Source organism: Callithrix jacchus, chromosome 13 (genome assembly GCF_049354715.1).
Source record: "Callithrix jacchus isolate 240 chromosome 13, calJac240_pri, whole genome shotgun sequence".
NCBI lineage: Eukaryota > Metazoa > Chordata > Mammalia > Primates > Cebidae > Callithrix > Callithrix jacchus.
This window is the reverse complement of record NC_133514.1, coordinates 77,081,484-77,108,159: the sequence shown is the minus strand read 5'-3', so window position 1 is coordinate 77,108,159 and position 26,676 is coordinate 77,081,484. Positions and strand designations below refer to the sequence as shown.

The following is a 26,676-nucleotide window of genomic DNA, read 5'->3' as shown; positions in this document are numbered from 1 at the left end:
AAATAGCATAGCATCTACTTCAAGAACACTTACCCTGGATTCCATAAGTAGATCTGTGCTGTGAGTTGAGAGAAAAAAAAAACTATGTTTATATTTTTTCATTTACCTCTAAATAAATTTTTAACATTTTTTTATGTTATGACTCTAAGCAATATAACACAATGGTATTCACAATAACGGTGACTTTGTCAACAAAATAAATCTGATATTTTCCAACACTATAAAAATATCAAAATACGTATATGCATGTAATTTTATATAAAAATAGCTAGTTCTATGAAATCCTGAACAAGCTGGGCTAAGCATGGAAATAGTAGTCATGTGTCACATAATGATGTTTCATTCAATAACAGATGTCACATACAACAGTGATCCCCTAAGATTATAATGTTATATATTTTATTATACCTTTTTAATGTTTACACATAATTACACAAATATTTACCACTGTGTTATTATTGCCCACAGCACTTAGTACAGTAACATCCTGTATAGGTTTGTAGTCCAGAATAATAGGCTATACCATATAGCCTAAATGTATAGTAGGCTATGCCATCTTGGTTTGTGTAAATACACTCTGTGTTCACATAATGATGAAATCGCCTAACAACATTAAGAATGTATCCCTCTCATTAAGCAATGCATGACTGTATTGCAATTTGTTAGAGAATTAAGAAGCCATTTACAAGTTATTGCATAATAGCCATTTTTAAAAATGAGTAATCTTGGAATTGGGAGAAAGTTTTGTTATGGGTCAGTTGATCGTGGCTTAGAGTTGGAACAGATAAATAAACTTTCTCAATCTGCACTCACATAATCAGTGGGTTTTTCCTAGTACAGACTCCAGGAGAATAATGAATAATTTTATAAGTGCTCCTGAAGAAAGAATACACAGTAAAATATCCACTACTCTAAAATATACAATTCTGCTCAGGTACAGTGGATGGCTAATACCTGTAATACCAGAATTTGGGGAGGATGAGGCAGGAGGGTTTCTTGAGCCCAGAAGTTAAAGACCAGCTTGGGAAACTTAGTGAGACCCCATCTCTACAAAAAGAAAAAAAATATAGCCAAGCATGGTGGTGCACATCTGCAGTCCCAGTTACTTGTGGAGCTGAGGTCGGAAAATTGCTTGAGCCCAGGAAATTGAGCCTGCAGTGAACTGTACTCCAGCCTGGGTGAAGTGAGTGACATTCTGTCTCACACATGTATACATATACATTTACATATACACACATATATATACACACCATGTACACACACACATGCACACAATTCTCTGTCCTAGTATGTAGAACATACTAATTCTCTGTCCTCTTCCATCATTTTTCTTCCTTTGATGCTTTTTCTTATGCCCTCTCATAAACTGGGATAACCTCCACTGTCCCCATTATACATCTAAATATGTCTCACCTTCTTCAAATTCCACCTCCAGTAAAACACCTTCCCTGATACTCTTTTCATCCCCAGTAATAGGTGGCTTTTCTTACTCTGAGGAACCTTTTTATTCATGATGCTTGATATGAAACTCTCATGGAACAGGTAGTATTTTCAACCTTGCCTTGTAATTCTTATGGTATAATCTCAGATGAGAATAATTTTTTATGGAGTCTCTTTGGACTCAACAATGCCGAGGAAACTATCTTTTGCACATAGATGTTTGGTTAAATATTGTAAACAACATAATATAAACAATATCAATTAACTCCTCATTATTAGGTTAGAATTAGTTTTATTATTTAACTATTGCACTAAAATTTAGTTATATGCTTTGAGACATCCAGCTTATCTCTGTGCATTCACTGTAATAACCTCCTTTGAGTAGATCTCATTCTTCCATGGCAAAGAATGGATTAGGAGTTATCAAACAAGAGTAAGAGTGTTACCCTTGTGGACAATTTGGTAGAAGGCTGAAACATGTTATTTTCTTGCCCTCAATAAAATCATTTTATCATTTTATAAATGTCCTTTAATCTTTTAGTAGTAGTCATACATACATATATACCTACATACATATATATGTGTATACATATGCATTTGTTTACGTCGGTAAACTTAAGGATGAATGTTTCTGCAGGTTTTTGTGATGTCGAGACTGAAAGTACAGGGCTTTTGTGGTCAGGAATTGAGGTTTTTGCATATGAGAAAAAAAATAACTAAAACAGAGAACAGGGCTATTAATTAAGCATTTAAAACTGTGGTATAGAGGATAAGTAAAACATAAAAAGAATGAAAAGGTCATCACAAGGTTTTAAGGAAGGAAAATAAGAAATCTTTAAGTGACAGAAGAGCTTAAGCCAGAAATGAATCACAGAGTCAGGCACCAGGCAGAAACTGGGCTGGAAAGTGCTGCGAAGGATTGATTCAGACTACATTATCCGCTTTGTGTTGTAGAGTAGAGGGAAGATATGGCCTAGTGATGGGTAAGCTTCTTTTGTTTTTTTTTTACCCCCTGCTGGGAGAAGACAGACCAGAGACCATGAGAGGTAAGGAGAGTTGTACTTAAACTATTTTGCAATTAGATTTCAAAGCAATTTTTAAAAAATCTTTTCTATTGTTTTGGATATGAAGGTCCTAATCTTTTCAGCAATGCTATTTACATCTATATTTTGGACTTATTATTTAGTTTTGCGGTAAGATATGAAAGACAAATTTTCTAATGGGGCATCAAAGGACTAAAGGTGGAAAATTGTGGTGCATTCAAGGAAAACAGTGAAAAGCTTTTTGGACCCTGTGAGCATCTGACCTGAATTTTAGGACTAAACTTCCGAGTACTAATTTTAAAATGAGGATGATACATATGTGTGTGTGTATATATATATATATGGTTCCTGTTCATTTTGCCTAAGGCACTTGGCCTAAAGGCCATGGTAATGAGCTACTGAAAGTAACTGAATAAGAAAGTAGGTCAGGTACTTGGGGAGATCTAACACACACACACACGTACACACACACACACACACACTCTCTTAAATACACAGTCATGTACACATATACATTATACATAATGTTTTAGGTCAATTATCTTCATAGAGAGAGAGCTAATTGTTGAATGTGTTGCTGATAAAACCACTCTGGCAAAATGCGGCAGGATTACTTAGAGTATTTCTAGGGTCTCTACTAATTCATGGAGATGAATGGGGAGTAGCAAAAGAGAAAGAAGAAAAAGACTAGTCTGCCATTTACTGTGTTACTAGACCTTTTAGACACGAAGGAGCTTCAGTTGTGCTAGCAGCGGTAGCACAATAATTCTCCACAACACTTAATCTATCCCATCAAAAGTAGCAGCAGAACAAATTAAATCCCAGCATCCAACTGGCTGCCCTCCTGGTGTAACCAGATTCCACACTTTCTTGTCATCACATTCCACATTCTCCTCTGTTGCTAGGTACCCTGGGCACTCTTATTTTCCAAAGCTCCAGGTGCTGTTTACTTGGGGACTCAAATACAGAGTCTTTGGTTCAAATGCTGCGGTAATCAGGCTGAAACCTTGAGAGAAGAACCATCGCCCTGGCCCAGTGAACCTGAAGGCCATATCCACAGATCTAAATACTGCACCCTGTGTTTAGCAGCCACTCAGGATCCAGCAAACTATGTTGGGTAAGGAGGCAGATTACCCCTTTAAAGTGATGACCTGATGTGAATTGATTACAGGAGTCTGAGGTCTTCCATTTTAAATTCTTAAAAAGTATCTTTTAGGAAGAGAGGGAGAGAAAATAAAAACTGTTAACGTGATTACATGAAACTCAACATTATAAAATTGTTGATTTATATTCAGTTTAACATCTGCTCACTGTTCTATATTATATTTTTTAAATAAAGACATCAAAAACTTTGTTTCAAATTTGGATTTATAAGACAGTGCTGTGAGACATTATTTTTTTTACCATTTAAATTATAAAATATGTGAGTATATATATTTGATACAAATGAGTAAATCATTTATTTGTTTTTCTTAAAACATACTGATTTACTCAGGAATGAAATATGTAACACTGTTGAATTTAGTTACCTTGGTAACATCTGGAGTGAACTACTCCATCTAAAAATATTTTCTACCTTATTGTTTATATTTTTACAGAAATAAATACATGAAACTTATTAAAGCCTGTCCTGACAAATGATAATGTTTATCTTACCTGAAAAAAGAACCAATAAATACTATTTATTAGATATACACGATGATTTTAGATTGAAGAAATAGATATGGAATGTTTAATTTTTAACTATGAGAGATACTGGATTTATCTTATGCTAATGTACATTTTACTTTAAAATGTAATATATATTTAGGGTTATTTAACCCAATAAGTATTAACAAAGCTTTTATACATTAAATGTTAGTATATTTTTTAAAGGATTCTAATACACAAATGTTAAATCACTTTTTTTCATGAATTAAAAATTGGAATTGAATATGTTCAGTGTGATTTTCTTTGGATTTTCATGAGACATAATAATTTAAAGTAATCAAAAATCATATTCATAATTTAGCGTAAGAATTCAAATTGGCATGAATGAATATGCACATTTATCTAAATTACATATAAATAAATCATCCCCTTAATTCTGTATTTCAAAAGCCCTAGACAGTTCATTTTAAAATACTGTTTTTGAATCCTTGGATTAATAACTATAGAAAGTACCAGGTCATAAATTATTATTTACGGCCAGTTTCCTAAATTTTCCTGTGTATTTTTTCTCTCCACATCAATTCTTTCTTTGATGGGTACATAAAAAGAGTAATTTAATAGAATTTTGCCATTTGAACATATTTCAACATTTTCCACAAGACAGTCTTAGGAAATTGCATAAAAATACTATGTCAGGCTAGGTGTAGTGCATCAGGCCTGTAATCCAAGGACTTTGGGAAGCCAAAGTGGGTGAATCAGGTCACCTAAGATCAGGAGTTCAAGACCAGCCTGGCCAACATGGTGAAAACACATCTCTACTAAAAATACAAAAATTAGCCAGGTGTGGTGATGTGCACCTGTAATCCCAGCTACTTGGGAGGTTGAGGGAGGAGAATCACTTGAATCCAAGAGGCAGAAGTTGCAGCGAGCAAAGATCACACCACTGCACTCCAGCCTGGGCAACAAGAGTGAAACTTGGTCTCAAAAACAAACAAACAAACAAAAACAAAATTAAACTTAACCTAATGCCCTTTTTAAAAATTTTTTCTACAGACCTGTCTTCATCCTGGACTCTTGCCTATTCCATTACTACTAGTCATTTCAATTCTATTCTCACAATTTTTCTAGTTGTCTCCTCTTTTTCTACACTGCCACCGCTTCAGAAGTTTGAGCTTTTAAAGATACCAACTTAGATGACTGAATCTCTTAATTGGTCTCCCCAACTTCCACTTTGACCCTTCATGCCATTCTCATCCGAGTCAGAACAGTCTATTTGAAATATAACTTTTTCCATGTCATTTCCCATAATAAATTTAAATTGCTATTTGCTCCCATATCAAATCCAAGTTCTTGGATAAACAAAATGATTTCTTGGTATTCTGTTTTTTTCTTTCTAGATTTATCTTTTCTCATTCTCTTTTTTTGCACCCTAAACTACTCTTACTTCCCACTTGCCCTGCATATGCTGACCTCTGTGATTTTGCACAAGCTGATCCCTCTATAAAGAACACTCTTCTCCAACTTCACCTGATTTGAGGCTCACTCGCCTTTTGGAAATTGACTTATATTCTCCTCTTTAGGAAGCCTTCTATGATGTTTTTATCCCTTGTATTAGATCACAGCCTTCTTGTTCTGCATTTTAATAGCATGTTTGTTTTTCTGTCTCAATTATCTGGGAATTTGATGAAGGCACCTTCTCTACAGGCCAAATACTTAACCCCATATTGGCCCCAGAGTAAGCGCTTAACAAATATTAGTGAATAAATGAACAAATATGTGAGTTATATTTCTCTTTCAGAATTTGAATATAATTCCCATGAATGTAATTGATTAAAAAACTTTAACTATGTCATTGCATGCCACAAAAAAGCATACTTGATAATATTCAGAAAATTAAAAATCACAAGTATTGAATAATATTTCTCTTGCTCACCCATATTTATATTGTTTCACTAATAGCTTTTAGCTAAAGGAAACAATTTAATACCTTTTTCATCATAATTTTTAATAATCAGTAGCAAATTTCTATCATATAAGATAAAATGAATTAAGAAAAATAGAATGTTATTTTCTGCAAACTTTGTCTATGTTTTCGTTTTACAAAATTGGGATCATACCAACTGCACTCTTTTGTAGCTAGATGTTTCTATTTAGTATTCCATGACCCACATCCCCATATTTTATTGCATAATATTCTAACAATTTCAACATTTATTTAAATAGTCTATTTGTGGTAATTTAGGTCATTGCTAATTTTTGCTATTATGAACGACACTAGTATAAATGTTTACCTACACAGAGATACACACAATGATTAAACATCTTAGGCATTAAACTCTCAGAAGTGTAATGACTGGAACAAAGTTTCTGAGCATTTTTTAATGTTTAGATGCATGTTAAATACTCATTCAGCTTATACTAATGTACATTCTCACCAGCAGGATAGATGATGCTTTTTATCAGAGAATTTTTACCAAATCTGGATATTCTCACTGGAAAAAAATAAACTATTTGCCAAATAATAGATAATTATTTAATTCTCTTTGTTTTTTCTTTGAGATTGCAATTAAGATTGAACTGTTCTCTCAATTCTATTTTCTTATTTCACTTCTTGTGTCTAAATGTGCTGTGTTAGCCCATTTGCATTGCTATAAAGGGATATCTAAGAATGGGTAATTTATCAAGAAAAATGGATTATTTGGCTGTAGACTGTGTAGACTGTACAGAAAGCATAGTGCTGGCATCTGCTCCTGGTGAGGGCTTCAGGAAACCTACAACCATAGTGGAAGATGAAGGGAGGCCAGTGTGACTCATGGTAAGAGAGGGTGCAAGAGAGAGAGAGAAGAGGTGCCGGGGTCTTTTAAACAACTAGCTCTCCTATGGACTAACAGAGCAAGAACTCACTCATTTCCATGGGGGTAGCACCAAGCCATTCATGAAAAATCCACTCTCATGACTCAAACACTTGCCACTAGACCCCACTATGGACATTGGAGATCACATTTTAACATGAGATTCAAAGAGGACAAAATATCAAAACCTTATCATATGCCAAATAGATTAAAAATATCAATAACTGCTTTACAAGTTTATTGCCGAGGTTAAATCACATATTATGTGTAAAATGCCATTCACATAATGAGAGCTCACTAAATACTAATCTAAGTAGAATCTGAATAACATATTAATTGAAATCAAAATATAACTTTTCCTTTCCAACAGATGATTCTGCTGCAGAGAGCTTTAATGGCAATGAGACTCTGGGGCACAGTTCAATTGCTTCAGGGGGAGCACACAGCAGGGAGATGGGAGACTCCAACAGTGATGGCAAAACCGGGCTGGAGCAGGATGAACAGCCACTGAACCTCAGTGACAGTCCCCTCTCCGCGCAGCTAACTTCGGAATACAGAATAGATGATCACAACAGTAATGGAAAAAACAAATATAAGAATCTTCTGATTTCTGACCTCAAGATGGAGCGAGAGGCGAGAGAAAATGGAAGCAAGGTATGATGATCACATTACAATTTCCACAGTTTTTGAATTGGTCATGAAGATCACAAAAATACCTATGCATATAGGAGATAAACATTATGTTAATAAAAATATTATAAACAAATGCAATAACAGGATACCAAGAAACTTATGACCAAGCATATTGCATGTTTATAACGTGTGATTTCAGGAATAGTAGTGAGCAAAATGAATTGTGTCTTAAAGCTGTGGGTATTTTTTGATACTGAGAATGACTTGAGTTAATGTTTCTCATGTATATAATCTATTTATGAGTTTCTCTGGGAATTTGTTGAGCTCAGATGTGACAGTTGCAGTCTCAGTACACAATTTTTACTATAGAAGGATCACTATCTAGTTTCTCCTAGATGGATAGGTATATGTAAAGATAAAGTTTTAATTAAATTCTTCAGTTTGCTTTAGAGACCTGGGGACTTCGATCAGTAATTTTCTCCATGAACACTAAAGAACTGTTACGTGTCAGAGTCCTGGATGAAATTTGTGGCTTAAATAATTATTTGAAGAAATGACTTATCATAAATTATATGAAAGACAAAAACATATTCAGACATATCTAGATGTTTAGATTCTCTATATTAATATTAGAATAAATTACAACCCCCTTTCATTCCATATTGACTTATTTTTAATTAAGCTTAAACTTCTGCTAGTTTGAGATAACGCATGCTGGTGAATTTGCTCTATGATTTTTGAAGGTGTACTTTGGAACACATGAGGGTTTTTATGGAATATACCTTTTGAGTGCCTTCCCCAGCCCTAACCTCTAAGTCAGAGTTGTAGAACTTGTTTTTTGACATAGATCCTTACAGTAAAATGTCTTAATCTGGATTAATTTCTGAATTTGCTAAGGCACTATGCTTCTTAAATTGGCTCTATTTAAATCTTCCTGCCTGCCTGAGGGTGTGTTGTTTTATCCTCTTTTAAGCAACTCACTAGGCGTTAGCAGACACTTAGACACTCCTGCCTGAGGGAGGCTGCTACAACTTTTGCTCTGGTAAATGTTCAAATATCCTCCTCAGTGGTTTAAAGCCAAATTACATGAACACAAATGATTTTATATTTGCTAACATGATCTGACTCACTGTGCACTGTGTTACATTTTATAGAACAAAATAACTTAAGTTTCCCTGCCCTCCACAAACCCCATCTTTATGAAGTTTAAATACTCATGAAATGTCCTTTCTATGCTGTGTCTATTAAATTTTTTTCTAAAATTATTTGATGGCTTGCTCTTCTTTTCCTTATTCCCGTATTCAGTATCACTCTGGGAATGGTGCTTATTAAAACACTCTTGCACATATTAAACAAAATGAAGTGACTTTTCTACCTTTATTACAATGGAGTTGAGAAGCACAGATGGTTAGGGCTGCTCGAGAGGGTTAAGTTGATAAATGAGCCTAGGGGAGAAGAAGATACCCTTGATGCACTTAATGTTTTAGGATTTAGTAACGGAGGAACAGATCCCACAGCCAACTGAGGAATAGCCAAAGATGCAGAAGAAAAATCAGAAGGGTATAATATATGAAAGCTAAGCAAAGTCCCCCTTTCAAAGAGAGTGTAGGCAGCTCTGATGGACAATGTTGAGAAATTGAATAAGATGAAGTTACAAAATGGTTAAATTTGTGAGAGAAGTTTTGGTAGCACATTGGGAAATCAATCAAGAGAAATTATTTTTATTATTTTATTCAAAAGCACATATTAAATACCTAGAACCTATGTAGGACAAATCCATCTAGAGATGTAATTAACAGCAGGAGGATTAGAATTAATAGTATTGTATCATCTGCTGAAAATTCGCTAAAAGTAAATTTGAGACATTCTTACCACAAACAAACAAACAAAAAGTAACTGTGTGGAAGTGATGACTATGTTAAGTTGCTTACCTGGAGTAATTGCTTCACTATGGATAGGAATATCAAAACATCATCTTATACATCTTAAATTTATGCAATTAAAAATACTTGGCATACTTGCAGCAATGGAATAGGTATCAGAGACAACTCACAGAAATAACAGACTTTATTCACAAGGCTCTTGATACACAATTTTGAGAAAAAAGATACATATACATAGAAAAGTTTCTTAGTAAAAGTACAGGCAATACTTATTTTTGTGTTAAAACATTAAGAATTTAAATAAGAATGCTTATGGTGTTTGGTCTATGTTTAGATCTCTAATCCAGCTGGAGTTACTTTTAGTGTAAGGTGTTAGGAAGGGGTTCAGTTTCTGCTTTCTGCACATTGCTAGCCAGTTTTCCCAACACCATTTATTAAACAGGGAATTCTTTCCCAATTGCTTGTTTTTCTCATATTTGTCAAAGATCAGATGATTGTAGATGTGTGATGTTGCTGCTGAGGCCCCTTTTCTGTCCATTGGTCTATATCTCTGTTTTGATACCAGTACCATGCTGTTTTGATTACTGTAGCCTTGTAGTATAGTTTGAAGTCAGGCAGCATGATGCCTCTGGCTTTGTTCTTTTTGCTTAGGATTGTTTTGGCTATGCAGGCTCTCTTTTTGTTACATATGAAATTTGAAGTGTTTTTTCCAGTTCTGTGAAGAAGGTCATTGGTAGCTTGATGGGGATATCATTGATTCAATAAATTACTTTGGGCAATATAGCCATTTTCATGATGTTGATTCTTCCCAATCATTAGCATGGAATGTTTTCCCATCTGTTTGTGTCCTCTTTTATTTCATTGAGCAGTGGTTTGTAGTTCTTCTTGAAGAGGTCCTTTACATTCTTTGTTAGTTGTATTCCTAGGTGTTTTATTCTCTTTGTAGCAATTGTGAGTGGGAGTTCACTTTTGAGTTGGCTCTCTATTTGTCTATTATTGGTGTATAAAAATGCTTGTGTCTTCTGCACATTGATTTTTTATCCTGAGACTTTGCTGAAGTTGCTTATCAGTTTCAGGAGATTGTGGGCTGAGACAATGGGGTCTTCTGAATATACAATCATGTCATCTGCAAATAGAGACAGTTTGGCTTCCTCTTTTCCTGATTCAATATCCTTTATTTTTTTTACTTGACTGATTGCTCTGGCTAAAACTTCCAATACTATACTGGATAGGAGTGATGAGAGAGGGCATCCTTGTCTTGGAACAGATTTCAAAGAGAATGCTTCCAGTTTTTGCCCATTCAGTATGATATTGGCTGTGGGTTTGTCATAAAATAGGAACACTTTTACACTGTTGGTCGGAGTGTAAATTAGTGCAACCATTGTGGAAGGCAGTGTGGTGATTCCTTAAGGACCTAGAAATAGAAATACCATTTGACCCAACAATCCCATTACTGGATATATACCAAGGAATTATAAATTGTTCTATTATAAAGACACATGCACATGTATGTTCATTGCGGCACTGTTTACAAGAGCAAAGACCTAAAAGCAACACAAATGTTCATCAATGATAGACTAGATAAAGAAAATATGGCCCATATACACCATGGAATACTATGCAGCCATAAAAAGGATGAGTTAGTGTCCTTCATAGGGGCATAGATGAATCTGGAAACCATCATTCTCAGCAAACTGACACAAGAACAGAAAACAAAACACCAACACTGCATGTTATCACTCAGAGGTGGATGTTGAACAATTAGAACACGTGGACACAGGGAGGGGAGCATCACACACTGTGGTCAGTTGTGGGGGGGGCAGGGGAGAGACAGGAGGGGCTGGGGAGGGTGGGGAGGGATAACAAGTGGAAAAATACCAGATATAGATGGTGGGGATGAAGGCAGCAAACCACCTTGCCATGTATGTACCTATGCAACAATCCTGCATGATCTGCACATGTACCCCAGAATCTAAAGTACGACAACAACAATAATAATAATAAAAGAATTTAAATAAGAAAATACTATTTGAAGTAATAGTCAAAACAGGCCCCCTAGAGGAACTGTGTCTTGAAATTTGAAGGAAATATAAAATTACCATTTTATTTCTTTCAGAAGTGGTCTCTTGCTAGACACCATAAAGGGCCTGGAATGCAGATAGGGAAGATGACTTGGTCTCAGGCTAAGGAATCATTGTCCATTCTGAGATCAGTATGGTTTTATAACTTCCTCATGGCACTGAAGAAGAACATGACATCCTTATGCAGGATAAACTAGTTGCCACCAATTAAGTTATTCTCCAAATATTTACTAAAGGATTCCTACATGCAAGTCACTGTTGTAGGAAGCAAGAATATGTAAATGAGAAGAGCAAGGTTTCAGTCATTTAAGAGCTCATAGTCTAGCAGGAGGGACAAGCTTGCAGTTACTCTCTGAATCTGTAAGTGATATGATGCATGTATGGTCAGGAAGTGAAATGAGAGAACACAGGAGGGATGCTGAAGGACTATAAAGATTCTTAAGGAAAACTATAAAGAGAGATTAATGCCAGAGGTGAGTGTGGAATGGCAAGAAGGAGCTATTCTGATTATGCATGAGAGAAGAGTAAGCATATTTCAAGGCACAGAGCCATAAGAGAGCATACCTACCATGGGTATTTGCAAAGAGCTTAGCATGGCTGCAGCAGAGAACATGTGAGAAAAGATAAAGTATACAGACGCTCCACCAATAAAAGTTTTATAAGCCACTTTAAAGACTTTGGATTGTCTAAAAGAAAGAGCTTAGTGGTAAGCTTAGAATTTTGGAAAGTTTTTGGTCAGCTTAGAATTTTATAAAAATTGGATTTTCTGGCAACATTTTGGTGAACTAATATGATAGGAACTAGAAAAAAGTAATGAGAGAATGCTGGTTGGAGAGCTATTGTGGCAATCCAGGAGGAAAATATTGACCCTTGGAATCAAATAACTGACAGTGAGAAAGAAAAGCAGAGGTATAGTTAAAAAAAAAATACTGAACACGTTATTTTTTTTGACATTGTATTTGTGGGACCACCTATCTAACCTCAATAAATTGTATTATTATATTGCCAAACTCCCAGGAGTGTCATTCACATAACCTGCAATATGAATAGCATCTTTACTTCTCTATATCCCTTTAGTATAGATACTCTATGAATGTAAGAATGATGTTTATCTTGCCCACCACCTCACATCTGGCTTCCTATCTGGTCCATAGAAGTTTCTCAATATTTTTAAGAAATATACAAAGGTTTATTGAATGTGGAAAGCAAAGCATAGAGGAACATTCTAGAATGACTCCAAGATTTTTGGCTTTGTTGCCTAAGTGGATGATGAATCTGTTTACTAAGACTAAGAATGAGAAAAGTTAGAAGAAGCAGGTTTTGACATGTATAATTTACAGTGCACATGGAGTGTCCAATGATCATGTTTAAAAGTCATTCAGGGCACATGTGTCAGCTCTGAAGAAAGGTACAGGATGGAGAGAGAGACATTTGAAAGATTTCAGAGCATAAGTGCTGCTTGGAGCTGTGGTCATTGTTAAGATCACCTTGGGAGAGCATAGAATGAGGAGAGAGTCAAAATATGTCATCTTGCAGAATATTAACCCATTAGCAACAAGTGGTATAAAAGGAATTTGTGGAGAAAAAATACCCAAGGAGAAAATGAAAGCAGCTAGATAACAAGGGATATTTTAGCAGCCAAAATGTAGAGCATTTCAATATTGATGTAAATTATTAAATGAAGCGATTCTTAGATTAAGAGACATAGGCCTGAACCTGAACAATGGTTAGGAGAGTTCATGCTCAAAAGCAGAAGAAACACATGGCAGAAGAAAAACTAACAGGATTAATGGGAAATTTGAAGGCAGTTATAGAGGCTGAGATAGGAAAGCAGAAATCATTTTCATTGTGAAGGAGACTGTGTCTGGAATTTTGCTTTGGAGATTCTTCCCGAATCGGAATCCATATGTAGAGTGCTCCAGGGTTCCCGCATCTGGATCAATACTTGCTTATTCCCAAGGCTACAAGGTGAACTTCATCGTAAAGTTCTGTTCAATCCATGCAACCTTTTGTATTCCTCAGGACTGTTCCATCACTTCTGTGTGACCTTTTTAAGTGACACTACTACACATTTCTTCTTCCTTTGAGGGATATAAAAGCTTAATTGTATAGAATGTGTAAAAAGTTTAGATTCCTGTGAGTTTAATGTTGATCTATTTCACAATTTTATTGTGAGTAAAATCAAACAAAAATGATTATAAAGCATTTAAAAATTCAACGTGAATAGAAGCACTTAAAAATAGCTGAGTTGGACTATGTCATTTACTGATTACTTATTATTATGCAAATTCACTCACTAGACTAGCAGGGAATCACATTAACCAATCTAAAGACTAAATATATTGCATTGAATGAGGTTAGGTGATATTTATTTTCCACTTGCTGATGGCCGCATTTTAAAAGGACACCTAATAACATTAGAGCTCTGAAGAGAGTTGAAATGATGATAAAGAGCTTGGAAAATGAGACCCATGAGGAAGTGTTAAGGGATTAGCTATATAGAAAATGAAAGGCCAATCAGACACCCTTCTAGGTAGACATGTTTTAAATTACTAATCAATGAGAATAGAAAGACAACTAGAATTCTAATGGCAGCAAACACTTTAAAACACTGCATTATTGACTTTTTAATTTTTGTTTTCTATTTATCTTTTAGTATTTGTGACCCAGCTACATTTTACTTAATATGATTAAATATTCTGAAGCAATCTCCCAAAAGAATAATGTTTCCAATTAGGACTGCAGTGGGCAAGTAATTATTGTTAGTTTATGTGCAACTGTGGTTACTGCATATTTGGGTTTTAGCTCAGTTCCCGAGATCCCTAAATCTTCACTTTATTTTGTAGTATATTTTTTGCCCAATGTGTTTTATGTAACTTTTTCAATTAATATTTTCTTTAATTTTTTACCAAAATTGATACTACCATTCAATAGTTCGTAAAATATTAATGGTAACTACCATTAATTTTATTTACTATATTTAATTTTATTTAAATACAATTAATGGAAGCAGCATGTTTCAAAATAGCTCTTTAAAAAATTAAGTGTAAGGAAATTGTCTTTGAAAAACTAAAAGTTGGATGGATTGACTTCTGTAATATTACCTTTGTCTTTATTATATGGATATTCCTGCTCATTATTGTTTCAATTTAATGATTTTTAATGTCTGGCTTTTAGGTGTTATACATTTATTTGGCCCAGATATTGTTTACAGTAGAAACAACAGTATGTATTCTTTTTGAGAGTAGAAACAATAGTAAATGTGGTTAATATGTGTGAGACACTCTTCTGAGTACTAGAAGGACAAAGGAAAAGAGTATCATTAAGAATTCACATTTTGGCCAGAAAAAACAGAAATATAAATGAGTGCATTATAATGTGGAAATAGATTTGTGTGTGAGTGTATCCTCTAGGCCTATTAACTATGCCTAGGAAGGTTCCTGAGTTAATTCTTACTGGTTATATAGGACATGGCCTCTTAGCAATAGGGAATAGGGAATTCCAAACAGAGGGAAATCGATGAACAGAGCATGAAGGTAAAGACTAGAAATGCTGAGGATGAAAGCGATCAGTTAAGTGTGGAGACTAGGATGTCAGACAAGGGAAGGTTGTGAATACCCTATTGAAACTTGGATTTTACTGTTTAGTTGACAAGAACTCATGTAAGTGTATAGGATACAAAAACAGTGTGGTCAGATTGTGTTTTGGGGTAGAACAATTCTGCATCTGTTTTACAAGATGGCTTTAGGTGGCATAAAAAGGGAGAAGTCTGCTAACAGAGAATAAGACTTGCTTGTAAGGTGGTAGTTGGGATGGAGAGGAGGGCGTAGATTTAAGAAATTATTATAAAGTTAAATGGAGAGAATTGGGTGTTTGATTAGATAGGTGGTAGAGAGTCTGAAAGAAACTTTAGCCACGGGATGAAGGATATAGCAGTTCTGATATTGGGATACTGTATCAACTGTAGTAACGATGAATATTGTGTAATGCTTTCTTATTCATAACTCAAACCAACTCAATGTAAAAAGAGCAAACATAATTATTAGCTTTAAACAAAAAAGAAATAAAATCTAGGGCCATGCAAGTAATTCTGCTGACATCATTAATATAATCAGATAAGTGATAAAGTATGGTATTTAACCCAGTTCAGGTGCCTCTGCAGCCCACGTAATTTTTGCTACACCCACACTTGCTGATGCTGTGTGAGACTAGTCATCTTTCTGAATCATGTGGTAACTGTGACAGGCAAGTTATACAGAAAGGAATAATATCTAAAACAGTTAGTGGATAGCTTTTTGATAAATAGCAAATCCTTGCGGTGTCATTTCTTATTTTCTTATTTCAAATATTGGTCTTGCTTTTGATATTTAAATTATTTTATGCTATTAAAGGAATGTAACAGATGCCTATATCATAAAAAGAAACATGTCTGCAACATATCCATTTATTGCTTTGGTTCATAAATGTAAATGAACATGTAATAGAATTAGAGTGGTTCTTTAAATAGCTCTAGGGTAAATTTCAAGCTCATATTTTATTAAATACCAATTTAAAATAGCATCTTCATATTATATACATATCTATAAACATGTATTTTGCATATAAATAGTATATTCCATACTTAAAAATCACATAGTCTTCAGTTCTGCTCATTATTGGATACATTTTTTCTTCTGTTCTTAGATTTTTAAAAAATAAAATGATATACAAGAAGAATATAACAGGATTAATTGCTTTTGTAGTATCTGTCATATTGCAATCTAAATTTAAATGTGTAGAATGCTTTTATGAATAAATACATTACTAGGGATTGTAAACTATAGAATAATACAATTTTAAAATGAGGGACCACTTCATTTTACAGATGAAGAAATTGAGACCCACCCAAATGACCTAACACCCAAATCAGTGTCCATTTGAATCATTATTCTACCATGTTTGCCATTACATATATTCATATTCTCCACATATTATTACAAGAAGATGGAGGGCAGAACCATTAATTACAAGTGTCTGTGCCTTCTATGCATGTTCCAGTCCATGTTGGTTTATTTAACATTTTATAACTCAGGAAAATGAAGAAGGAGAGGGGCTTCTATAATTTATACCTTGAAATATGCAAGGTAAAGTTGATTTTAATTCTTCACATGCAGTGAAATATGCATTTTGAGTTCGTATTTAGACATATAAGGACTCATATGGACCATTACAAAATCTTAACTAGCCCTCCAGCCATTGATGCCATGTATTCATAAATAATCTAGTAGTTATAAATTGTATTTTTTACAAAATACAAAACAAAGAAAATTGACCAGTCATTATCCTTATCTTTATTTGATGGTTCATCAATACCTCAAAAAGAAATTGTCAATTTTGTATATTTTTGTGTTTAATTTTTTTTTATGTGCTTTCTGTTTTTTTATTTGTTTGTTTTTACTTATGTGTGTGTGCTTATCTTTTTCCACTTGAGTTCTATCATTAAGAATAAGGTCAAATGGTTAAAAACATCATTCCAATCTGTAGATGTCTTGAGAATAGTGGAGAATCTGTAAGAGAAAGAACTATATTTTAAATACTCAGAAGTGATTTATATATGTCTCAAGATAATTGCTATTACCAAGACTCTTTGAAACACTCAATATTGACCCAAATTTGGAGAAAGAATAAAAGAAGAAAACTTAATACTAGACTCAGAGAGTTATAAATTCTAATTAATTTCAATATACTAGTTTACATTTTCATTGTTAGATGAGCCTTAAATTATGCACCATAAAGCAATTATCTGTAGCCTTCTTATTAGTATGTATTTTTTCTTAAAAAATGTTAACTATTATGGATACATAATGGGCATATACATCATGAGATATATGTGATGGTCTCATACATGCATACAATGTGTAATTGTCACATCAGTGTAACTGGAGTATCCATCACCTCAAACGTTTATCATTTATATGTATTGGAACCATTCCAATTTCATTCTTTTAGTTATTTAAAAATATATATAATAAATAATTGTTGACTGTAGCTACCCTGTTGTGCTATAAGGTACTAGATATTATTCATTCTTTTAACTATATTCTTTGCAAACTACACTTCTGACAAGAGATTAATAACTAGAATATACAAGAAACTCAAACAATTTGATAGGGAAAAAAATCTAATAATCCAATTTAAACAATAGGCAAAAGATCTGAATAGACATCTCCCAAATGAAGACATAAAATGGCTAACAGGTATATGAAAAAATGCTCAGCCTCACTGATCATCAAAGAAATGCAAATCAAAACTACAATGAGATAGGATCTCACCCAAGTTAAAATGGCTTTCTTTTTAACTGATTTATAGTTATAAATGCCATGCATTTATAAATAATCTGATTAATTATAAATTATATTTTTATAAATTATATGTTTTAGGTACATTTTTAAATGAAATAAGTATACCAAAGAGCTATCTGTACACTCATAGTTATTGCAGAACTGTTCACAATTACTAAGATTTTGAATCAATCTAAGTGTCTATCAATGGATTGATGGATTAAAAATGTATTACATATACAAATGGAATATTATTCAGCCATAAAATGAATGGCTTTCTGTCATTTACAGCAACATGGATGGAACTGAAGAATATTCTGTTAAGTGAAATAAGCCAAACACAGAAAGACAAATTTTGCATATTTTCACTCATATGTGGAAGCCAAAAATTAAAACATTTGAAATCATGTAATAGAGTGTGGAATGATGGTTACCAGAGGGTGGGAAGGGTCATGGAGAGAGGGGAAGTGTAGATGGTTAATGGGTACAAAAATATAGTATGCTTTTTAATACTTTTTAGATGGCAGTCTTAGGGTTAGCTGGGGGTCAAGAGGATAACTCAGATGACAAGATTAAAAAAATAGCTAAGTCATAAACCTGGTCCCAAGGAAAAAGGAAAGATAGTGTATATTGAGTACTCATATACTATGTGCCTGGATTATTCTGATAACTAACTTACATAATTCTCACAGTGATCCAATAGAGTTAGGTTCTGTTTGTTTTCTCATTTTTACAAATTGGAAAACCAAGATTCAAAGAAGTTGCAAATAGGATTATACTAAGAGTTTCTAAAATTTGGATTTAAACTCCAAATAATGTAACCCACATTTTAACTACTCTAATGTTAAACAATCATGGTGTAGGACCTGAGAATGAGCAGCAAAAAACTTGACCTGATGCTGAGACCCCCAGCTACTAGTTTGTGGTTAATAATTGTTTCCTTTTTTAATTATATTTCAAGTTCTTGGGTACATGTGCAGAATGTGCAGGTTTGTTTCACAGGTATACATGTGCCATGGTAGTTTGCTGCATCCATCACCCCATCATCTACATTAGGTATTTCTCCTAATGCTATCCCTCCCCTATCCCCTCACCCCCTGCTATTCCTACTTTATCCCCTCACCTCCTGATATACTTTCCCCAGCCCCCCAATCCCCCTACAAGTCCCAGTGTGTGATGCTCCCCTCCCTGTGTCCATGTGTTCTCATTGTTCAACACCCACTTATGAGTGAGACCTTGCAGTGTTTTATGTTCTTGTGTCAGTTTGCTCAGAATGATGGTTTCCAGCTTTATCCATGTCCCTGCAAAAGACATGAACTCTTCCTTTTTTATGGCTGCCATACTTATTTCCTGATCAGGAAGCACACTTATCAGCTCTGTGATTTTGAACAAATTTCTATCTTTTGAGCCTCTACAGTTCATCAATAAAATGGTGATAATAATTCGTAACCTATAGGAAATTAAAAAGATTAAATAAGATGGTGTGCATTTTTTACAGTAAATAAAGTTACTGCTTGGTTGTAAGTGGGTCCAGAATTTAGGATTTAGCTGAATCTTGCAAAAATTTCTTCCATTTGTTAATATTTATTTGGAAGTTTAATGCCTGCTTTTAATAGCCTTAAAAATTCTTAATGACATTGGCAACTTGAAGAAGCACATTCATTTATTTAAGCTAGTAAATACTACTTTTCTTCTTCCTTTTGTTCCTTCTTCCTTATTTCCTTTTAGTTACATTTACTCTTCAGGAATCTGAAATATATACATCCCCAGATGCATGCATTCTTGATCCCATTTCTGTGAATAACATTCACTCATAAAATAGATTCTAGGATGTCTTATATCTGCTTTTTAAGATCTTCCCTGACCCCATTGGAATCTATTTAATTAAATTGTTACTTCCTTCATACAACCTCTCCTGATCACACTACCCCAGCTAGAAAAAGAAAAAAAAAATTTTCTGAACTTCTGGAGGGGAAGATCCATGAGGAATGAGGGCAAAGTGGCAGGGTGCTGGTTATAAGGTCACACACTAAAGTGATTTTCATGTATGAAGCTTGCTCCCTGTCAAATGTTTGTTAAACAAAATGCAGTGACATGGGATTATGTTGCATTGATCTTATCCCATACACTTTTTGATGCCATTTGGTTTCCCTGAACTCCCAACTATGCAGCCGACGTTGGCCTTAATTTGGAATATGAGTCTTTTCTCTTCCAGGCAACATGTAAGCAATTTTACCTCTCTGATGCACATATTCCCTTTTGAATATTTAACCAAAAATGGTGAATCAAAAGAAATAAATTTCCAATATGGTGATTCAGAAGAATTGCATCATGGTAGGCTGATAAAGGAGATATTTGGGGGCTTATGAGCTTTGCATTGCAATTCTCAAATCACAATGTGCAAACTTCATATAAAATAATTAAGCCTTTTTTCAATTACATTTTCATGCATGAGACAAATATTTTAAAGTCAAAATTAACATATAATGTTTGCTACATTTTTTATTAACTAAGATATTATCACTGGTGTTAGTCTTCTGTATTATTCAGGATTCTCCAGACAAATAGAACCAATAGAATGGATGGATGGATAGATAGATAGATAGATGTATAGAAAGAGATATATTATGGAAGGATTGACTTACAGAATTGTGAAGGCTAAGAAATTTCATGATCTGCTGTCTGTCCACTGGAGGCTCGTGAAATCCCCAGTGCAGGTCCAGTCGAAGCCTGAAGGTCTGAGAACCAGGGGAGCCAATGGTGTAAGTCCCAGTCTGAGTTAGAAGACCCAAAACTGAGGAGTGCCAATGTCTGAGGGTAAGAGATGAGTGTTGCAGCTGAAGAATAGAGTGGATTTGCCCTTTCTCTGCCTCTTTGTTCTATTTGGGCCCTCAACAGATTGGATGATGCCCACTCACATTGGTGAGGGTGACATTCTTTTTCTAGTTTGCCAATTCAAATGCTAATCTCTTCCAGAAACATCCTCACAGACACACCCAGAAATAATGTTTACCACCTTTCTGAATACCTCATAATGCAGTCTAGTTGACACAGAAAATTAACCATCGCAAGTCCCCTGCTTATTAAGTTGGCACCTATGTACGTCTTCTTAAACCATACTTAATCTCCAAATAAAGACAATAACAAGGAGATAATTCTGCCTACATGATACAACTGTACTACATATTAACAGAAAACAAACTAATGCCTTAATCAGAAGAGGAGGTAAAATCCACGAGGGATGTTTATTCTTCTGATATGCAGTAGCTTAAATACTATGATGTAAAATTAACAATACTTAGATAGCCTAATATAAAGTCAATATCTTTTGTTTATGAAGGGAATAAGTCAGGAAAGAAAACAAAGGTATTTGCTTAATATATGAATCTATACATATAAATATGTTTATAACAAAATAGGGAGGAAATATTCCTGACAATTATTTTGCTATATTCAGTATCTAGTCTCACCTTGATAGCTGGTATTTATACCTTCTTCTTTTACCCATTCTGTATTAGGTTTTCCTTCAGCAAGCACCTCAGCTAGTCATGATTCTTAACTTCAGATTAAACCCAATCTATTTTTTTGAAGAGTTTGGGTTATTAGTAGCCTCATTTGGATTGGGTAATTGTGATTTTTAATTGACTTTAATCACAGGGCCTGGGAACACTAACCAATGCCCTAATGGAGCTCCTGTATTCCAAACATACTCTTCCTCATCCCCACTGTGAAGCAGTACTCAAATTTCTTCATGGTAGTCTGGACCAATTATTCCAGTCAGCACAGCAACTCCCTTCTTATCCTATTGATTCAGAGGCATGAGGGGCCCAAAGTGGCTTGGTGTCAGTTTTGACTTCCAGCTTAATGGAATCATTGTTGCGTCTCCTGGCAGAAGCATTTATCTCCCTAGAACTAAGACCTGTAGGCCAGCAGAGCATAAAGTCATGGGAACAGAAATCAAAATGTTTTCTAGTCTGTCACTAGTGGTAATAATGAGTGATGCCACTCACATGAATCCTGGCTATCAAAGACAGTATCATACATTAAATGCTGATTTGAAACATATATAGCCTCTAGAGAACCTTGCCCCAGCCCTTCAAGGTATTTACACCCAGCTGGCACTGTAACAGAGACTTCCAAAAACCATCCCACCATTCTATTAATCACCTATTTCAGAATGGTAGGGAACATAGTAAGACCAATGAATTCTCTCAGAATAGGCCTATTGCCACAATTCTTTTGCTGTAAAGTGAGTCCTTTTATTAGAAGCAATGCTACGTGGAATCCTAGGTAGATAATGCATTCTGTAAGTTCATGGATGCTAGCTTTGGCAAAAATGTTGTGTTCAAGGAAGGAAAATTCATATCTACAGTAAGTATCTGTTCCAGTAAAGGTAAAACATGTTCTATTCATGATGGAAACAGTTCAGTTGAATCAGTCTGTCACTAAGATACTGGGCTGGTTAGCCAAGGGGATGATGCCGCATCTAGGGCTCGATATTGGTGTCGTCTGTTGCTAGTAGATTGGGTACTCAGAAAATTTGTTAACACCCACACACTGGTGAGGGTGAACTTTTTTACTCTGTTTACAAATTGAAATACTAATCTCTTTCAGAGACACCCTTGCAGACACTCTCAGAAATAATGTTTTACCAACTATCCAAGCATCCCTTAGCCTAGTCATATGGACACATAAGATTGACCATTACATTTTATCCTTAGAGATGTCTTAGAATGCTGAAATAATTCAATGAATTTAGTATTATTTGGAAAAATCTTTGGGTCAGAATTGTACAAGTTATCGAATATTCATCAGTACCTATATATAAGTATGGTACCCTACTAAAGACTGAGAGCTATAAAATAGTTTCTGAAAGAGCAAAACAGGTTACTGCATTAACCAAAACAAAATGTAAAAACAGTCAGTTTTTATATGCAAAAAATGTTCTGTGAAAACACAAAGTAGGAAATTGAAGAAGGCTTCATGTATGAATGCATGTTGTATGATCCCAAATTATAAGCATCTTTTTCTTGAGAGAAATTTGAGGAGGTGAAAAGGAAGAACAGTTGCCAAAGCAGAAAGGCAGCAAGATTATCTGGGAGAAAATAATCATGGAGTTCAGAAGGACTGAGGGTTGCATGAAGACACGTCAGGAGAGACACTTTCCAGAGGGTTAGACCTGTCAGCCGATTTGATTTTTATTTATTGTTGATTTTTATTTATCCATCCATCTTCTAATTCCTTAAGGTGTTCATATAATCAAAGCATTAGATTTGCAAAGGTGATATTTCACTCATTAAACAAACATTTATTCAGGGTATACTATGTGCCACATGTCGTGCTGGTTACTGAGGATGCAAAGATGAACAGAATGGAGTCTCTACCCTATACATGCTCAATCCATTGAGTGAGATAGCTACCTAGATAATTATTATAATAAACACATACAATAATAAAGATACTCTTGGGCAGCATACTTGCATGAAAGAATTTCAGAACCCTGGGAAATATCAATAAAATCTAGAAGATAATCATACACTTTAATGTTTATTCTTAAGAACCTAACAGGAAGGGTAGAGTTTTGAACTAAATGGTTAAGTATCAAAAACAAAATGTAAAATTATTTCTGCAACTCCTGCAAAACACTTATTATGCAAGGACACAGAGAATGAACTTGAATGGGTTTTCCTGAAACTACTCTTTTTGAAAAATTGGGATAATGTTTACTCATACAAGTTTCGTAAAAAGAATTTAAGAAAACCTACGTCAAGAAGGAATGATCCCAGGTTTTATCTTAAATATAAATTACGGTCACTTCAGACTGCAATTTTAGTAGAGTAAAAAGTGAGTCCTTACTGGAACATTCGTGAATCCATAGTGATTCTAAGTCATCATGTAGTGCCTTTTTCCATGAGTAAGCAAATGGAGACTTAATTGTTATGAGTATTGCAAATTCTTATTTAACCATTTTGATTGGAGATTTTTATTTAATGGTACATTTTTGATGTAAAGTGTTTACATTTTGTTTATCATTTAATGAATATTTACTAAGCCTCTCCTGTGAGCCAAGTACTGTGTTGGTACCCAGAAATCCCAGAGTGAAGAAGATAAAGTGGTTTCCTTTTTCTCAGAGGTTCTCATCTGGTTGGGTCAGACTGTTCATTAGCAAGATGTTGGAGGTGGAACAAGAAGACACGGCACGGTCAAAGTGAAGGAAATGACACTGATTTGGGTCTTGCGAGCCGGGACCTCTTTTCCAGAAGATATAATATCTCATTAGGAAACTAAAGAATAGTAGGGGCTAGATAAGAAACAAAATTTGCCTTCTATGCTAAAGGACTGGCCCCAGGCAAAAACAAAACTTGGAGACAAGCCTAAGCATGGCATGTTTGAGGAACTGAAAGAACATCAGTGTAGCTGGAGCTTGGATAATAGGGAAGCTACTGGAAAAAAAATACTCTGAAAAAGTAAAGAGGGCCACATTTCAAAAGTCCTTGTAAATTATACTTATAAATTTGACCATTGTCACTACTATGAATAGGGATGGTAAGATTTTAATTTTTAAACTGTTGACTTGTGAACTGAATGAGCCAAGATGCAGTCAAGGAGACCATTTAAAATGCCTTTGAAATAATCTAAGCAAGGTATTTTGTGGACTTCGTTTCTAGCCTGGGGACCTGGGTGAATGGTACTACAAGTCATTAAGGAAGGTTTCTGTGTGGATGTCACTGGCCCTAGCTGCTGTGACATCCACTTTGAAGATAATTGCCTCTCCTAGTCCATGCTTTCAAAACCCCCCTATTCTTTCCACTCCAGTACTTAGTATAATATTATGATTAATTTCAGTATTAGCACTTAACACTTTCTATGGTGAAACCTGAGTTCCAGTCTTTATGAAATATTGTCCTTGGCTGGTCTGAGGGCAGTAGTATTTACAACTAATTGATCACACACACAGTTACATATTTCTCTATTCCTTGTCCACTCTCATTGCTTCACTTGACATGCCTAAAAATAAAAATAATAATAATAAACAAATATCATCATTGAACAGGTTCTTCTTCTACCTAGAAAGTTCACTGTGTCTACTTTCTCATCCTGCCCCACCTACTCTCCTGCCCTTGCCACCACACACAGACACACACACACACACACACACACACCCCACACACACATCCTGTTGACCTGGTTTACTATCCACTACTTAGACTGTGTCAGGGCTGTGAAGTCTTTAAGACGTTAGTATTTAGCACAATTTTCAGCAGATGTTTACTAAATCAAACTTGCTGAAAGATAACAAATGGAATATTGTTCTTAGTTAATGCTGTAGGTATGAGAAGAAGAAAGGGTAAGGATAATTATGTAGTTTGGAATTACCTGGTAGAAAAATTTTCAGTCTGAGATTAGGAAATGTAGTTCGCATTATTTGCAGCACTAAAAAATTGGTGCTTTGGGATGCATGCTAATCTTCTCTGTTTATTTAGGAAGAACTCACATAAAAAGAAGTTGTATTGAATTTACCCTACTATACTAAAAATGATTATGCTTTCTGAGCCATCTCTCATATAGACACTAGGAATAACTGAATTATAATCACTCTTATGCTGATATTGTTGATGTACACTAAGATATAGTATCTTAATTTCTAAAACATAGAACATTTTCTTTCTTAAAATTTACTTTCTTGTTTTTCTGTGAAGGCCTAACATTTCAGAGTTTAATCTGTTTACATTTTAGTTTTGTTACATTTTTCTATATTCACATTTATAATTCCTTTAGAAAATATTTCAGTATGAAATCACCATCTCTCAAAGTCATATTGTTGAATTTTAATAACTTCTTTGTTATAACAGCATTATCAGTATTCCTAAGTAGAGAAAATAGAAATTAGCATTTTATGTTGTCTACAGAGAAGTTTCCAGGCACTGAAGTATTTTAGATAACTTTTGCCCATAATTAATAATATGGATATTGTTGTTCCCTTGAGATGGAACAGACATTATCAAGTGCTCACACTGACTAGAGTTTTAACCTTTTGGGATTCTTTGATTTAATTTGAGAGACCATCACCAGGTCTTGAGAATCTGCTGTGGACATTGAGATCTTGATCCAATTACAGTCGCAAATCTTTTCCTATTCTTTCTTATCAAGACTGAAGCTGACTGATATGTTCAGCAAGAATTTTGCCAGTTTAGTGGAAAATAGAGAACTAACTATGGGAGGAAAAGGCTAGTATAAAAATATTACATAGGCTTAAATATCCTTACTCTATGATAATCAGTAAATAATTTGAGGGCAAATACAATGTTTTTACTCATAGTTGAATCCTAAATACCCAACAGAGTGTTAAATCATGGTAAAGTATAACATTTAAGCAAATTCTGACATTGAATCAATCTACAATAATTGCAAAGAGAAGATTGTGTTTTATAGGCTCTTTGACTGGCTTCCCACTGTGAGCAATTGGCCAGCTCCTGAGCAGGTTGGCTGTACAGGCCATACTGTCTCTTAAAAATTGCGCTTCTCATGGACACTCAAGATAAATGCCAGATGATTGGTTAAGTCTACAAGACTATTCGTTATCTACCTACCCCAGATTTCTTGGATGAGAGACGTTCCCAGTCAGAATGATAATTGAATATCCTCCATCTTAGAAATGACAAATAGTTTTAATCTTTTGTCTTAGTTGCAAATACTTGGTAGTGGTTTCCTATCCTGTTGATATATTATGTTCTGGCTCAGAAGGAAGAATGATCAATTAAAAGTTGTCACAT

At 34.6% G+C, this 26,676-nt stretch overlaps 1 protein-coding gene across 18 annotated transcripts in view; it reads left to right on the top strand.

Moving 5' to 3' along the window:
• NOL4 (nucleolar protein 4) overlaps window positions 1-26,676 on the top strand; it is a 380,536-nt gene that overhangs the window by 207,480 nt on the left and 146,380 nt on the right. For 17 of the 18 annotated variants that reach the window (XM_003734633.6, XM_002757158.7, XM_078346926.1 and 14 more), the window contains one exon: window positions 7,356-7,639. In XM_003734633.6, the coding sequence (XP_003734681.2) occupies window positions 7,356-7,639 (284 nt within the window). Of the gene's footprint in view, window positions 1-3,431; window positions 3,601-7,355; window positions 7,640-26,676 lie in introns of those variants that run through there. The other variant, XM_035270841.3, reaches the window with a different exon arrangement.